Below are 15,740 nucleotides of genomic sequence, written 5' to 3' on the forward strand. Positions count from 1 at the left end.
GCCCATTCATAAAAACGGCGATCCAAAGTGCTTTACGGGAAATCAAATGAAAGACATTAAAATTGCCAAAACCTTGAAGCTCGCTTGAAACGTCCAACACTTTAAAGAATTGCATGAAAGCATAAACACGTTAAAATGGCCGTTATTATCTCTTCATGTCACATTTCAGTCACGGATTTGGCCCTGGAGGTGGAAATTCAGTGCATAAGCAGTTGTGTGGAGCATCAACAGGCTAAAACTCTTCAGCAAATTCTAAGATTAGTTTTCTTTCTGACAGATGTGTAGATACGGAGACGTACCTCTGTAGGAGGTGCAGGGACATGTAGAGCTGGGGTTCGTTAGTGGCAGATGAGCGCACCAGTTTGCTCTTGGTGTGGGCAGAAACGATGGTTCCATCAGAGAGGGAGAACCGGTAGATTGGACTGAACGCTTGACCGTGGCGGAGAACTGTAGACACAGCAGGCTTCACGTCAGCAAGCACACAATAATTTTTTATTTTATTTTTTGGAATAAGATAAAACACATGTGTTCCTGCTGGTTCCAGTGTTAGAGTAGATTGATGGATCATCCAAGGACTGAAGTTCATGGTTGGCTGCTTTTTGTTGCAATTCATTCAAATATTTAATATTTAAAGCCTTTTGTTTCCCTCCAGAGCCTTGAACTTCTTTCCCCTCTTCGAAACATCTAAAACAAACTTCAAAGTCCTTTATTATGACCTGATATGACAAACAAACATGGAAGCAGTGTACCGTTGAAGTTACAGGTTTAACCATTTCACCGTTTGCCTTTCAGCTTTACTTGTCCAGATACATTTCTGCCCATTCACCTTTAGAATACAGTTCAAGGTCAGTTATACTGGTTGGAAAAGCCTCCATCCGACTATTTACATTGAATTTAATGACTTATTCCTGCAACCAACTGTGAAGATGTGTAAAATAATAACCTTCTTGCTGGTGTCTCTTGGCAAAGGATATCTCCCCGTCGTTCTGCAGGTGGAACCTCTGGATGCAGCGCCGTACTAGATCCTCCCAGCCTGGCTTCATGGACGCTCGCAGTAGACTCGTGTCCAGCGACGTAATCTTACCTAGTCGCAAAGGAGGACGTTACGGTAGCTGCAGGTGTACGGAATTGTAAACTTCTGCCTCGCGACCCAAACTGGCTGCTAAGTTTCAACGAGGATTTCAGGTCGAATAAAAGTCACCGTTTTGCCACCTGGTTTAACAAGTACGTCCAGGATATTTGTGTCGACACAGGCAATCGCTCGCAGCGGTGCGACACTTGTCCCTCAAGTATGTGCCATTTGAAATGGAAGCAGCAGACCGCTTAAGGGCTGACAAACTCTCTCCTGCTTGACTGACAGCTACATGGACCAGCTTGTCACAGTAGCAATAACAGGAGCCATTTACAGCAATACATCACATCTAACAATCACCAAGGCGTCAAAAAAAAAAAGGAACTACAGAGGCAGACTGGCAGCTTACGTGGTGTTTTGCTTAATTCTAAGGGGGGGGTTTCAAACTACGTGTCCTAAACGCCACAAATGAAGGTGATTGTCGCGCTCTGTGTGGCGCTAACGGACAGCTCGGTAAGTAGAGGCTGCCATTCATGCGCACCTACGGAAGCCTGGGCGGGAAACTACAGGAAATTACTATATGTCGCTGACTAACCATGAAGGTGTGTGTTGTTTTTTGTGATGTGGTTGTGGGTGTGCATACCACACAAACGGCATTAGTACATCAGAGGCCAGGAGACGCGCGCACAGCTGCGTGCGTGTATGCAACAGTTTTTCTTTTCACCTCCCACAGTGCAGACAAGAAGGGTGGCTGCAGCCAGCTAGTCCAATCCTAACGGGGGTCTTTTGTATGATGCTTAAATACTTAGCAGCGATGTCTGCCGATTTGTGGAGAGTTTGAAATTTCTTTCAACACAAAGGCAGTCTATTTTTTATTTTATTTTATTTTTCGTTTGTTTTACTCAACCTAAACAAGTATTAAATCGGATGCACATTAAGATCTCCGATCTCCATGCGTCAGTTTGTAGCTGCCGTCCGTCTGATTCCCTGTACCTTGCAGGTCCTGGCGAGTGGTGAAGCTCTCATGCGTGGGAAGCATGGGCCTTTCCTTCGTGGGCACCCTCCGAGCCACGCAGATCAGGCACGACTGGAAGTCTGAGAAAAAAAAAAAAAAAAAAAAAAAAAAAAACGAAGAAGAAGAGAGCGAATAAACGTCAGGAACAAAGGACAAGGTGGAGGATGGAACAAAGAGGACGAGGATAAAACATGAGAGACGAAGAGGGAGTGAGAGGGGAGGACAAGGGGGGCGTAAAGGATAGAGACAGAGGGAGGGAGTGATAATGAAATGCATGTTATTCCCAGGCAGCATAATTAATACAGTTATTAATGAGCGTGGGGATCAGGGCTCCGCTCCTTTAGCGAGGAGCAGCTATTGCTGGCGAGGGAAATGATGTAGTGTGACCTTTCGGAGGAGTCTGAGTGACTTGATAAGTGTTTGCGTCCGCACCTCCGTCTGGTCCCGGCTAAAGCGCCGTCACGCACTCATCGCGCCTCCTCCTGCCCCAACACGGCTCAGTAATGACAGTCTTCTTTGGCGAACGTAAAAATAAAAAATGACTTCGCCAATTCGACTGCTTGGGTGACCCCAAAAAGTCTGCGGTCCAACTTTTTTGTGAGCCAATAATATCCACAATCCCTCATGTTCCTCGCAGAGATGTGTGCCACAGGCTATCACACACACACACGTGTATAGAACCTCATGGGAGGTCTGGCCATCAAAGATCTTAATCGCTATTAATTCCCCCCCCCCCCCCCATTTCCCTTCTTTCTGTTTCCGTCTGTGGCGAATTCCTCTAACTGTAACCGCCGATCGTGCTGTGGTGCTCAAATGCCCCAAATCATTCACACACCTTCAGCCAGCGATGTTCTCATGTTAGCCGGAAAACAGCTGGCAACATTAGCCTTTTATGTCGGGTGGTTCATAGCTCTAGGCTAATGAAAGCGTTTCTGGTTGGAGGTCATGTAAAGAACGCTCGTCTAATGCAGTAGAAACAAAGGGGCCCGATCTAGTAAAGTCAACGTAGACAGAGAAGACGGGGTTTTTTTTTTCCAAAGATGTGTCCTCTGTTGCCGTACACCGATTTCTAGGTGATGGACACAAATCTGTGTCCTTTCAGTTTTCAAAGGTCGGAATTTAAGCAGTCAGAAGAAAATCGAAACTAAATTAGGCATCGAGTTTGAAACCACAATCCAATCCAACGCTGGAGTTTGAATGTGTTCACTGTTCGGTTGTGCTGCTGCATCGTTATTTGCTTTGAGCACATCTGCATCAGGCTTCATAAGTTGTTACGAATTTGCTAAGTATGCATCGTGCTCTGTTACAAATGTAGAAAAAAAAAAAAAGTAGCCATAGCTACTTTTTCTATTTATGGCAACTTCCAAACAAGTAAGAAATATGCAGATATGTCAAAAATGTTACGCTAAATTAATAAAAAAAAAAAAATAAAAAAAACATTTTGTCCAAGGTTGTTTTATAAGGTCACTACTTTAGTGTCAACTGATCCTCCTATCCATCTCTTCCCCACTTCCCTCCCCACTTCCATACCGTCTCCTTCCTCCTTGATGGACTTGGGTTCTGACACTGCAAAACACTGCATGGTCTCATATTTCTGCTGCTGGGGATCGTGCGACTCGTCCTGGTTCTCGCTGTGCGGGTTCACCAGCATTCGGCAGTTGAACGTGTGGCTGTTCCTCCTCGGACCCTCGCTGGACCACGGGACGCCATTGACTGCCGGAGAGAGAGAGAGAGAGGAAGAGAGGTGAGGCAAAGGAGACTTTTATAGTCTGTGAGAGGGTGAGGGTGGTGGTGGGGGGGGACACTTTTCCCTGCGACTGAAAGTGAACGGTGAAACACGAAGTATGCAAAGAGCGAGCCAAGAGGAGGCGAGCGCGCTGCAAGTGGAAGACATAATGAGAGCAACGCAGGGAGAATGAAGGCAGAGGAAGTGCGAAAAAAAGAGGAGAGCTGTTGCTGGGTAGAGATCAGTTTTAATGAGCAGTTGGAACCCTGAGCCATCCATCCACAGCAGTGCATCACAGCCAGGCCTCCATATGCACGTCCTCCCAAAACATCACTGCCCATCTTTCTTCTCCTGTCCAACACTTACACAGGCACGAAATAACTCACTCAGAAACACACAACGCACGCATACACACACGCACGCACGACAAGCAAGATAAAAAAAAAGACATGTATAGGCCAAACTCATTTCTTTCTAGCAAACTCCCATCACACTCCATCTGGTTTGTGATCTCATTCAGTGCATTGATAATCTCCCAGTAACTGGGCCACAGCCCAGTGATCATTTCCAGGGTACTCTGCTCTGCGCAGCTCTCCCACCCAGATGGCTGGGTAACTCAGACCTCAATCCAGAGCACCAGCAGAGGAGGACTCGGAGCTCCTGACGCGATGCGGTGGCGGCAAAGCTCACCTTATGGGAAGTGAAGCCGTACAGGTTAATTTGAGGGAACGAGATGATGGAGGGGAGGGAATTCCTGAGCTAAGCTGAGGATTGCACAAACAGTTGTAATGTTTACATTAAATAAGCACAAAGCATAACTTCAATGGGTGGGCTAGAAAGTATGGGAAATTGAGAACAAGAAAAGAGGATCTCGATAGGGGTGTGCAGCAGAGAACGAGAGAAAAACATAAAAAAAAAAGTGAAGAGAAGGGGAAGGAAGGGCACGAAATGAGAATGTAGGAAGAGCATTATGCTGCTGACAGGAGAGAGAAGCCAAAAAAGGAAGTTAATTAGCTGAAAAGCGAGGGAGGATGAGGAGAAGAGTGAGAGGAAAAAGTCTGGGCTGAGCATCAGCAAAACAGAAAAAGAAGAACCTTTAGGATCTTTGCACACTGCAATTTTTTTTTTTTTAACAAGCCAGCTTTCAGGCACTGAAAAACCACCGTAAACATTTAAATCACAACGACATGGCTAATAAAAAGCACCAGGTGACGCAAGGGAGACGGAGCGGAGGCAGAATTCGTTGGCAGGGAGAATAAGCCGAGGGCTAACCGAGGGATTTAGGCAGCAGGTTCTTGATGAACTCGGCGTGATCGCCGACGTGCAGCACGCTGTACACGCTGGTGTTCATCAGCTCCTCCTGGTTGTAGCGCAGGTACTGGGTCACGTTCTCAGACACGAACACGATGTTGCCCTCCATGTTCACCACGAAGAAGAAGCCGTCGAGGGCCTGGAGGGGCAAAGAGGCGGTTTAGAGTTTGTTTACAAAGTTCCTCCTCACAAAAAAAAAAAAAACACAATTCATGAATAATTAGGATTTTATTTGTGCAGCAATCACCCTCATTAATCAGAATATGTTAATAACCCTGCTGCAAGTGGCCTAAAGGGGGAATATCACCGATTAATATGCTCTCCCTTTTCTCAGACAAGGGAAAGCTGCAACTTTAATTTATTGATGCAAGTAATTGTGTTTTTCTTCAGATCTACCGGGTTTTAATCTCTATCATTTAGTATGGAACGCATTAAAGAACAGCAGATACTATGTAAATATTGTCTGAAGTCTGGGAAGCCGGTATAAATATGTCTCTATTTATTTTCTGCCAAGGAAACGTGTAAAGAAAAATAGTACAATGTAAAATGAAACACATTGAAAAAGTTCTAAAAGTAAAGTTGAAACATGTCAAAAATGAACAAAGTAATTTTTGACCTTTATGGAAAAGTTGCAGTAAAACCATTTTTTTTTTAAATCCAGATTTAAAGAAGCCAACAAATTCTGGGACATTTCAGGTTGGAGCAGAGGAGCAGAGAGACTAAATGATGCTTCCTCTAATTTAATTCTGGTCATAGCTCCTAAAGGGGGGGATCAAAGGGGTCTAGATAGTTAATACTGTAAAAGATAAGCCTATACCTTATAGACCAATATGAAAACAGAATCTATCATTTTACAGACATGCAGCCGTTTAAGTTTATTTTCGTGGTGTGTGCCTGATTGTTTTGTTTTTTTATCCATAAAGACACAAATACATTAAGTGACCCGAGAAAGCAGCCTTGAGACAGTCCAAATATAATATTTCTCATTCATATTTAAAAACACACAAAAGATTATAGATCAAGCTTCTATTTAAAAGCTCTCCACACCAAACTAATGCAAGAAAAGGAGCTAATAATGACACAAAGGCCGTTTAAGACCAAACCGCTTGATTAGAAATTAGCCCTGCCAAGACGTTTGCGTCTGTGGTGAAATGGCAGGAGAGTGGTGTACGGCAAAGACAAAACCTCATATAGTGAAGCAACTGTAGCGAGCATCATTCCGCCTGCCACCAAAATGTTGAAACAAGATGAGTGACTTACTATTCTAATTTAAGCTAATTTAATTTGCACTTGCAATTTTGCTTTGTTTTATCATGCCTTTTAATTTGCATGAAGGACCAATTGAAACTTTTATCCAATTTGTCCTAAATACACGGCTAGTTATTGTCTGACATTTAGCCCTTAGAGGAGCAAAATGTGGCAGAAAGCTTTTAAGCCGTTTAGCAAAATTAACTAAAGAGGCTCCTTCCTAATATGGGAGATTTCTTTATTTTTATTAAGAAAAACCAGAAAGCAACATTTGAACTATCTGCCATTTTCCGTTGTACCGTACCCGTAACGGCCCATGACCTAAAAGTGGAGTACACGCTGAACCCTCTTATGTTTAAACTCTGTTATTTGTATGTTATTACACTATGCTTACAGAAAAACCACTGGTACATACAATTAGTACCAGCTAAAAAGAAAAAAAAAAACAAGCTGAACATCAGTGAAGCTGATAAAAGTAGAATAAACCCATGTGGCTGATTAAAGTATAAGAAGGAGGAGCAGCACTTAATTGAAAGAACACAGCCCCAGGTCAGCCATTACACACAAGCTGGTGTCAATTAGGCCATCAAATCACCTACAGCCTTCAGGAACAGAACACTGGCGCTTGTAAAGCCGGTGTCACGATAGAACCGAAGACATCTGCTCTTCATCTGTGCTTAATCGATCGCTACGGTTAAACTGAACAACTGTCAAACTTTTCAGCGCGACATTTATTGTCGTTCCTGAAAACGGCTACAAAACCAACAGCCCCACGGAAAAAATGTTAAGGTTCGCCGAACCCTTTCCATCTGATCCAAGATTACAGCGTGATGGAGGTTCTCCCTCGCCTGCTCTGACACTTCCTAATCTAAAAACAAACTCAAAGCTACCTCATCCATCAGTGCATTAACTGGGCCTGCTCCAAAATGCAACGTGGTTGTGCAAGTCCATCCTGTGTGAGGAAAGAGCATGGACTGGACAGGATAAACATTGCGTCGTGCCAACTCTAATGCTCCTCCAGACACTGTTGCTCAACGCCGTTAGCCAATACTTTTAATTTACAGTGCCCTCCTTAAATATACACTGGAGAGACGGCTGAGCCAATACGAGTCGATGTGTTCCAAACGGCAACTTTGGGAATAATTGTACAATTCCTGCTCCCAGCTCTATTTACTTGTGAACAATAACTGCTGCAATAACTTGCTGCAACGTAACATTAATAGTTTTTGGTAATGACCGAAAAAAAAAAAAATGTTATAGACATCATCAAGAATAAAGAGCAAAAGCCATGTCAAAGTATTTGTAGGAAGTTGAGATTTTTGTCATGTCCGAACCAAATATTTTATGCTTCACTGGGATTTTATGTGAAAGATCAACACAAAAGGAGCAAATAATTTAGAGTTTCTGCAGTTTTCACCAACTCAAATTTAAGACTTTAAGACCTATTTAAGGTCATTATGAATAAAAAAAAGAAGGGGGAAAAACAGTATAGGATAAACAAGATTATATAGTTCAGCCACAACAAAATTTAACACCTGTGATGAAAGTATTTAAAAGTAATATGAAACAAAATAATAATTTGGTGTGCATTTGTACTCAGGACCCCTTGAGTTAATACTTTGCACAACCACCTTTCCCTACAAATACAGCAGAAAATCTTTTGGTATACATTTCATTCCACTGATTTGCAAACCCATGAAAAAAAAATAAAATAAAAATATTAGTATCTTCTAAGAAATCAAAGATTCCTGCAACAGTATGCCTCCCCCATCATGCTTCCCTGCATTGGGTTGGTTTATCCAGAAAGATGAGCATCAGGTTTGAAGAAAAGCAAAAAATGTTGCTCTCATCTGCCCAGAGTGTCTTAATCAACATACAGACCAGACTAAGGATTACAAAATCCACTTCACAACTCCATGTGTTGAATAGTCACATGCAATCCCAGCAAAATGCATTGAAGTTTGTGGTTGTGACACAAAATCGGGAAAAGAAGATACGAGTGCTTTTTAGGGCACCGTATACATAACAGTGACGTGACGTAATGAATCTGTCCACAGAAGGTTAAAAGAGCAGCACAATGTTTCCCCACACTCCTCTCCATCCCTCTGTGTTTGGAGAGCAAAGAGTCTCAGAGGGGCAGGGTGGGGGGAGGAGGAGAGGAGGTGGGGATGTGCGTTTCTGCTGCCGGCCTTTCTCTCCTCTGAACGGCCTGTAATGAGCCCAGGATCGCGGAAGGGATCGCGGCTCGGAGCGGAGCTGGTGTGAATGGCCTATCGCCGTGTTTTGGGGACTGCTGACAGATGGGAAAGCTCGCAGGCTGCGCTGGGCTATATTTAGCCGCGAGTTAGTGTGTCGATTCAGTGACGCTGGACCAGGAGAGCTATAAATATTCCATGACAGGACGGATCTAGAGGCGAAAGAAGAGGGAAGAAGTGGGAGAGCTGGGGGGGGCGGAGCGCGGGAGATCTGAGCGAGGCGGGGAGGGCGGAAATGGGTGAGAGGACGGACTCAATGGACTGATTCATTCGATGAGCTGTTGCTTTCTTTCCCATTATACGTAAGCACTTCTGAGGCTCTCCGTTGTACAACCGGGCCATTGCTCAGCTTGGTGATTTACAGCCAATCAGGGGCGGATACAAGATGCTGGCAGCTTTAGCCTCACACAGCTACACTCTGACATAATCACTACTGGCACAGCTGCGATTGTTCTCCGTGAATGGTGCTCTTCGGTAGACATCAATCATAATTTCAAGAGGTGGGTTGACCTGTGGTGGAGTATTTCACTTAGTGTGACACTATTAAGTGGAGTGTATGATGAAACCTGAGTGCAATTTGATCTCGGTGTGAATACAGATGTTCTGTGGAGACGTGATCATCAGGGTTAAAGTCCTGGAGAAGTTTTAAGGAGGGTTTAGGTCGGACGCATCATCTTTACGTTGAAAGAGTAAAACAAGGCAACGCCGTTCACAAACTGACAGGTTGGGCAAGGAGAGCTTTATGTATTTATTTATTTATTTTTTTGAAGCTGCCAAGAAGACTGTGGTAATTGTGGAGGAGTTGCAGGTGGGAGAATCTGATCACAGGACAACTATTTGTCAATCTCTCCATAAATCTGACAATAACGGAATGATGGCGAGAAGAACATCACTTTTTGTCGTTTGAGGCACAACAGACGTGTGGAAGGAGACGGTCTAGTAACAGGAAATCAAGACTGAACTTCTTAACCTACGGATGCAGCTAAACTCAGGACAACCCTGTAGGAAAAGCTTTTAGGGGCTGCAAAAGACTTAATGCTGGCTTGGAAGTATTCCTTCTTGTGGGACAGTAACTCTAAACATGCAACATGAATTACAATGGAATGACTTGGATTACTGATCCTCAGAACCCCCCATCTTGCATGTTGTAGGGGTTTTCCTGCTGTGCCTCAAGCCTGACTTAAATGTGTGATTAACAGGCTTCTGCAGCATATTATAGCTTACTGTGGAGGCTATACAGTCATTTGAGAAATACCTAAACCATAAAGAACAGTGGATTTCTGAGGAATAGGCTTGAAAAACACTGGTTTATTTTAGAGATTATTACTGTGTTTAAATAGCCTAGTTAATAATCGATTGTAAGACTAGAAAAGTACAATCTAAGTTATTGCGCAAAGAATAAAGTCCACATTTTAATCTCTTAATGTGTGAGAGACATGCACCAAAAGTTTATATGTAATGAATATTAAAAAAATAATCTCAATAAAAACACTGGGAAGTTTAAAAGGTAATGTGACAAAAATATTAAAAGGAAATGGCAAGGCATTGCAAATGACATCATGATGAATGAAAAATACAAACGCAATCCACCCACCTCCAGCATCATTGGTCCCAAGGCGTCTTTGTCAATCACACTTTGGCCTGTTGATGAGACATCAGCCTTCTGCACCTCCTCCTCGTTTGCTGCTGCAGCCTTTTCTGTGATCAGATAAATCAATAAGACAAACTTAAAAGCCACATACAGGGATCCAAAGCAACAAGTTCATAATGCAGAGGGAGGGAAAAAAAACAACAAAAAAACCCCAAAAACACAACACCACCACAAAGACAAAACTTAGAGGTCACCGAGAAGAAGCACGAGCAAACGATTCTGCATTTCCCCCTGCAGTCGACCCACATACTTTAAAGAGGTCACTGGCTGACAGGGATTTTAACAAGTATCCATCTGGTAACAAAGCAAACACATTCGGTCCCTTTGTGAAAACATGCGGCCGGCCGTGGCTCCAGCCCAAGCGCACCGTGGCAAACGGAGTGAAACGTTTCTGCAAACGAGCGTGTCAGAGCGCACGACTGCCACACTGGTGACAGACACACCCGTCATGTGCAAAAAAAAAAGAAAAAAAAGAAAAAAAAAGGGGCTATTATGGAACAGGGAGAATGTGTAAACAAGTCATGTACAAAATAGGAGAACAAATTGTTCCCATGAAGGGCAGAACATTTTTACTTATCCAATACCACAAACAAACTTAATCATGTTATCAATAATAATAATATGAAATTAGATTAAGCTATCTAAAGCTCAAAAGTTAGTTTTTCAAAATACGTCCAACAAATTTAGGAAATTCATCAAATGAGAGAAAAAAAAATTATCTTCTTGCAACAGAACAGATTTCAAGATTATACTGTGTTTGCACAATACGTTCAGCAACATATTAATATATTAATATGTTGCTGAACCCTAACCCTAACCCTAACCCTAATTTACCAGTGACTAGGAGAAAACTAATTCAATAGAATTTAGAGATGCATAGAGAAATGGGACGGTGACCAAAACTGGTGGACTTTTAGCGTGGTCGACCGACCGACGCTTTCAACATCACTGGCGGTCTAAAATGAAGTCAGATGAAACACGGGGATGCATGAATCAATTTTAAATAAACTTCCCTATGATATCTGTAGACGTACTCTTTATGAAGGCTGTGATGGAGTGAGCGAGAGCAATACCATAAGTAAATAAATAACGGGAAGGGTGAACAGAGTTGGTTTCCAACCTCTGCCTACCAGATCTGGGAATATTAGGTGGAGCTGAGTTGAGGTAAGGAAGCATATTCTCCAATTTAACGCTTCCTCCCCAAGTTGTGTTCAGGACAAAAAGAGTAATATTGGCCAATATCGACGTTGGTGCTGATACACAGTGTATGCCTGCTAAAAACATACCTATGCTAATTAATGCAACAACAAATAAAAAACAAAACGTATATATTAAAAGAAACACAATATATTGTCGCCAATGCACCAGGTTAATTGACACACTAGTAATGCTTGTATAATTTCTTTTTTCAGTCATACCTTGCGAGTCACAAGCTGAAAATTTCAGGAAACTTTTCTCTAAGGAAACCCTGCTGTTTCAGCAATGCTAGCCAGGCTAATCACTAGTAGGAGATGTTATTATAGCTGGTTAAAAATGTGAACTAAATGGTCAAAAATCCAGGTTTAAAAAAAAAAAAAAAAAAAAAATCACACTTCTAATTGGAGGATTTGTTAACATTTTAAAATGGCACGGATATAGAAACGTATAAAAATTCCAAGACCCAAACCCTTAAAAACCACCAAACATTTCATTTAAATTTGAACAATTAAGAGATTCCTCTCAGCTTTGGTAACTAAAATAAGGAGTTATGTCTTTGCCCATGTGACTGGGTTAACAAACATGCAGAGAGGCCTTATGTTCATAGCGTAGGCTGCCCTACTTTCCAAGCAGACGATGAGAGGCGGAATATGAGTGGGCTGTTCGGGGGGGTGTTGGGGAGGGGTGGATGAGGGGGCACATTTAACGGGCGCACCATGCCAAGGAGAGAGCTGACCATATGGTGACAAAAGATTGTGGTGAGAAGCAAACAGAATCACGCTCTTCCTTTTTATGGGTATGGATGTGTGAAAGTTGACACGAATGCAGGTTTCCCTCTGCGCTGTGGGTTTGTGCAACAGCCCACAGACAAGTATTAATCTTTTCCAGCATTAATGATCCGTGCATCAGCAGGACCTCTCCAGGCCCAGTGGGGTCCTGCAGACCAACACAGCTGCCCTGAGTGCAGACCCATCACTCACTGTCATGGCCGCCTTCCCTGGCTCTCCGTCTCTCTGCAGAAGTGTGGCACTGTGCCACGGATAGCAGGAGCAATTGATCACTTAAAAGGATTGTGTAACGTATTAACAACTACATCATAAACTGGCAAGACAGGGCACCATATACGCTTTACTAGCTCATGAATTTATAGAGCAGTGGTGCTTTTTCTCTCTGCTTTTTTTTATTGTGCAAAGTTGCTCATTAGCAGATAATGCAAAGTCCCGTCATTATTATTAGTTTTATTAGTTTTTCAACTATGGATAAGTGTTGAACTTTTTTTTTCTTCTGTTAATGCCATTGTCATTTGAATTTTGTATCGAATCTGATTGTCTTTCATGAAAAAAAATTGAGAATTAGAAAGGTAAAGCGTCACAAACAAAAGCAAACGATATATTCAAGGGAGAATATCCTTTTCCACACTGCTGTATTTATCCGGTTATGGACTAACAAGGCAGAGAAAAAGTAAGAGAACATAATTTATCTCAGCTTAAACAACAGGGTTTTAATGTACAGCCGAAGGTAGGAGGAGAATTATTATTTAAGACCCCACTCATTCAGTCACAATAAGATTTCCTTCATTTTCATTATTTTTTGGTAGGAGATTGACCTGTCTGAGTTACAACTGATCTGCAACCTAATGTCACAAGATGCTTTAAAATTTTACCTAAGAATATATTTTTTTTCTTACATGAAATCAGGTGAGAAAATTCCTTTCAGTGTTAATCATTACACCGAAGAGGGAACCGGTTCATCTACTAATTACTACTATTACTTTGAGCTCATAACATTGTGGCTGGATGCAACCCCAAACTTCCTCTTTGGTTGACCTTACGCGGCTCGTATCCTCAAACCTCAGAAACTTGTAGCTGAATCTACAGCGTCAAAGCACATAAACATGCAAAAAAGCTCCCTTAAATATATGCCACTACACACACACACACACACAAACTGAATTAATGGATCATTTACTCCATTAGCATAATATCACACTGGATACCTTTGAAACTTCAGACCTTGAATTTGAGTATAGTTATTTAGTAGTTAAAAACAGGCTCACTATGTTCATTTTTTACAGCATCATTAGTGTCGCATTTACTTGCACCCCTGTCAACAGAAAAGCATTTAGCACACAGTCTTCTACCGTTTCCTGGTTTTTGAGAACAAGACTAGAGCGCGATCTACAATTTCATACTAGGTCTTCTAATACCACCGTCTCTTCAGCTCGACTCAAATAGGTGTTATAGGTGTTTAGAAAGCAAACAGTACAAAAAAGCAATAAGAAATTGTGTATAAGACGGTTGTGAAATATAGAAACTTTAAAAAATTCTGTCAATACATTTTTTCTTAAACTTTGAAAGATCATGAGGTCATATCATTGTTATTATTTTTGCTTTACCCCTTAAAGCTGCCTCCACAACAAATCTCTATCTCAACATCTCAGCAGGAAGAGAAAGAGACCCACAGCATCACAGATCCCCTACTGTACTAAACAGTGTGCATGACACGCTTTTCCACATATTCGCCCTTCGTTTCCCACTAGACCCACATGCAGTGTTTGTTGCCTGAAAGCTCAGTCCTCGTCTCGCCTCAAAGCAAACGGTTCTAGCGAAGGTAAGTGTAGAGTCTGGGAAATGGCACATTCAGACCAGCGACGGTGGAACAGGAGATGTTTTCCCCCACAGCGCCTTCGGATAAGCCTTGCTTTAGACTAAGTGACCCCTGACCAGCCCAATCTTGAAGTACTTCTCTAATTATAAGCTTGGAAATTTCTTTTGCTTCCTTTTCCGCCCTCCTTATGATGTGTGTTGGGTGGTAAGATACACTTGGGGCCTTATCCGGCTTATTTTAGAGTTTCTGCAAGCATCTTTAAACTTGAGACTTTTTATTCCAGTGTGGTAGAAATTTTACTTTACTTACAGGTGCGTCTTAAAATAGAATATCATTTAAAAAAATAAAAAGAAGCTGGTGTAATAATACCTTGGTTGTTCAAGTGATTAAACAAATAAATCACACTAACAGATTTCTCAAAATGGTACAAGAAAGCAATGGACAAATGTCAAGAGTTAAAATGACCACTGGGTGTATTTAAGACCTTTAATCTTAAAATTAAGGTTCTTACAAGTCGGACGTTTTAGGATCACGCCAAAACTATCCTATTTTTTTCACAATATGTCGTTTAAGCTCGCCACGTCTGACTATAGATGTATGTAGATTCAAGCAGGTAGCGCTTTTATTGCACCCATTTTCTCACCTTGATAAATATATAACACATCTGCCTTCCATATTTTCTTGCCTTTCCCATGTTGAAGTGTGACTAGAAGAAATGGGCCTGTGCTCTACCACATTAATATCCACAGGAAACAGAAAGACATCCTTATAAAATTATAAAGGCAAGTATGCAACACAAATGATTCAGGTTCTCTTACTTAATAAGAGGGATGCAAAAACATATGGATGGTAATCTCCCTACTAAACTTATGCAGCTGAATTAAGCGGTTGATTTTTAATTTTTTTCTAGAATTTTCACACACAACGATTACACTATTGGACCAAAAAAGAATTTAAAGCTTTTTGCAAACCTTTGTCAAGAAAAAAATAAATAAAAAAAAAGAGAGAGACTTTTGAATTTAACTGCACTTTTCACAGGAAAAGATGCATCACTGACATCTGACACAACCCTTCCATAGAGTGAGAAATGAAGTGCAGTTAAAAGAACCTAAGGCATTCCTTCAAAGCACAACGTTCGGCATCTATAAGCAGCTATAAAAAGATTCCCCTGCCTGACCACCGGCCTGTAGAGGACAGAGAGGAAGAGGATGAGCCAGCCCTTCGTTTGCTTTGCTCCGTGTGAATGAAGCAGGCTTGATGTGGAATAGGATTTTTGTTTTGCTTTAGTCACTTTTACATAGCAGACGTACGAGTCAAATAAAATACAGTGACATTATCAACAGGTTTGATTTGTGCATCTTAAAAAGGCCAAGTTTTTATTTTTTTAAATAAGATATTCTGGCACCCTTCCTCAAAAGCAAAGACCAAGCTAGTCTCTAAATTTACAACAGGAGAACATTTTAGCTTTGCAACAACCTTACTTAATCGTCTAGCAACATGTTTTCTTGCTACGAGCTGTAAATTCAAAATGTTCGATATAGCCCTGAACAAGCTTTCACTTTTATCATTTCATTTTTTTATCATGTTTTTTTTTTTTTTTTTTTTTTTTGGTTTTTTTAGAATGGAGAGGGCAGGCCCAGATTGTCACTGGGACCTTG

The 15,740-nt window shown here is 41.7% G+C and overlaps 1 protein-coding gene across 1 annotated transcript in view; it reads right to left on the reverse strand.

The window, feature by feature from the left end:
• Nucleotides 1-216: 216 nt before the first annotated feature.
• The window catches only part of LOC106941717 (nuclear receptor coactivator 2-like), a 34,319-nt gene continuing 18,795 nt past the window's right edge, over nt 217-15,740 (reverse strand). Inside the window, exons 4-9 of the mRNA XM_015024814.1 lie at nt 10,222-10,325; nt 5,086-5,263; nt 3,618-3,800; nt 2,066-2,167; nt 944-1,084; nt 217-447 (exon numbers count right to left, since the gene is read on the reverse strand). Of these exons, the coding sequence (XP_014880300.1) occupies nt 233-447; nt 944-1,084; nt 2,066-2,167; nt 3,618-3,800; nt 5,086-5,263; nt 10,222-10,325 (923 nt within the window). The 3' untranslated portion in view covers nt 217-232. The remainder of the gene's footprint in view (nt 448-943; nt 1,085-2,065; nt 2,168-3,617; nt 3,801-5,085; nt 5,264-10,221; nt 10,326-15,740) is intronic.

Source organism: Poecilia latipinna, unplaced genomic scaffold, assembly GCF_001443285.1.
Source record: "Poecilia latipinna isolate Pla-1442-1.1 unplaced genomic scaffold, P_latipinna-1.0 Scaffold3821, whole genome shotgun sequence".
In the NCBI taxonomy this organism is placed as follows: domain Eukaryota; kingdom Metazoa; phylum Chordata; class Actinopteri; order Cyprinodontiformes; family Poeciliidae; genus Poecilia; species Poecilia latipinna.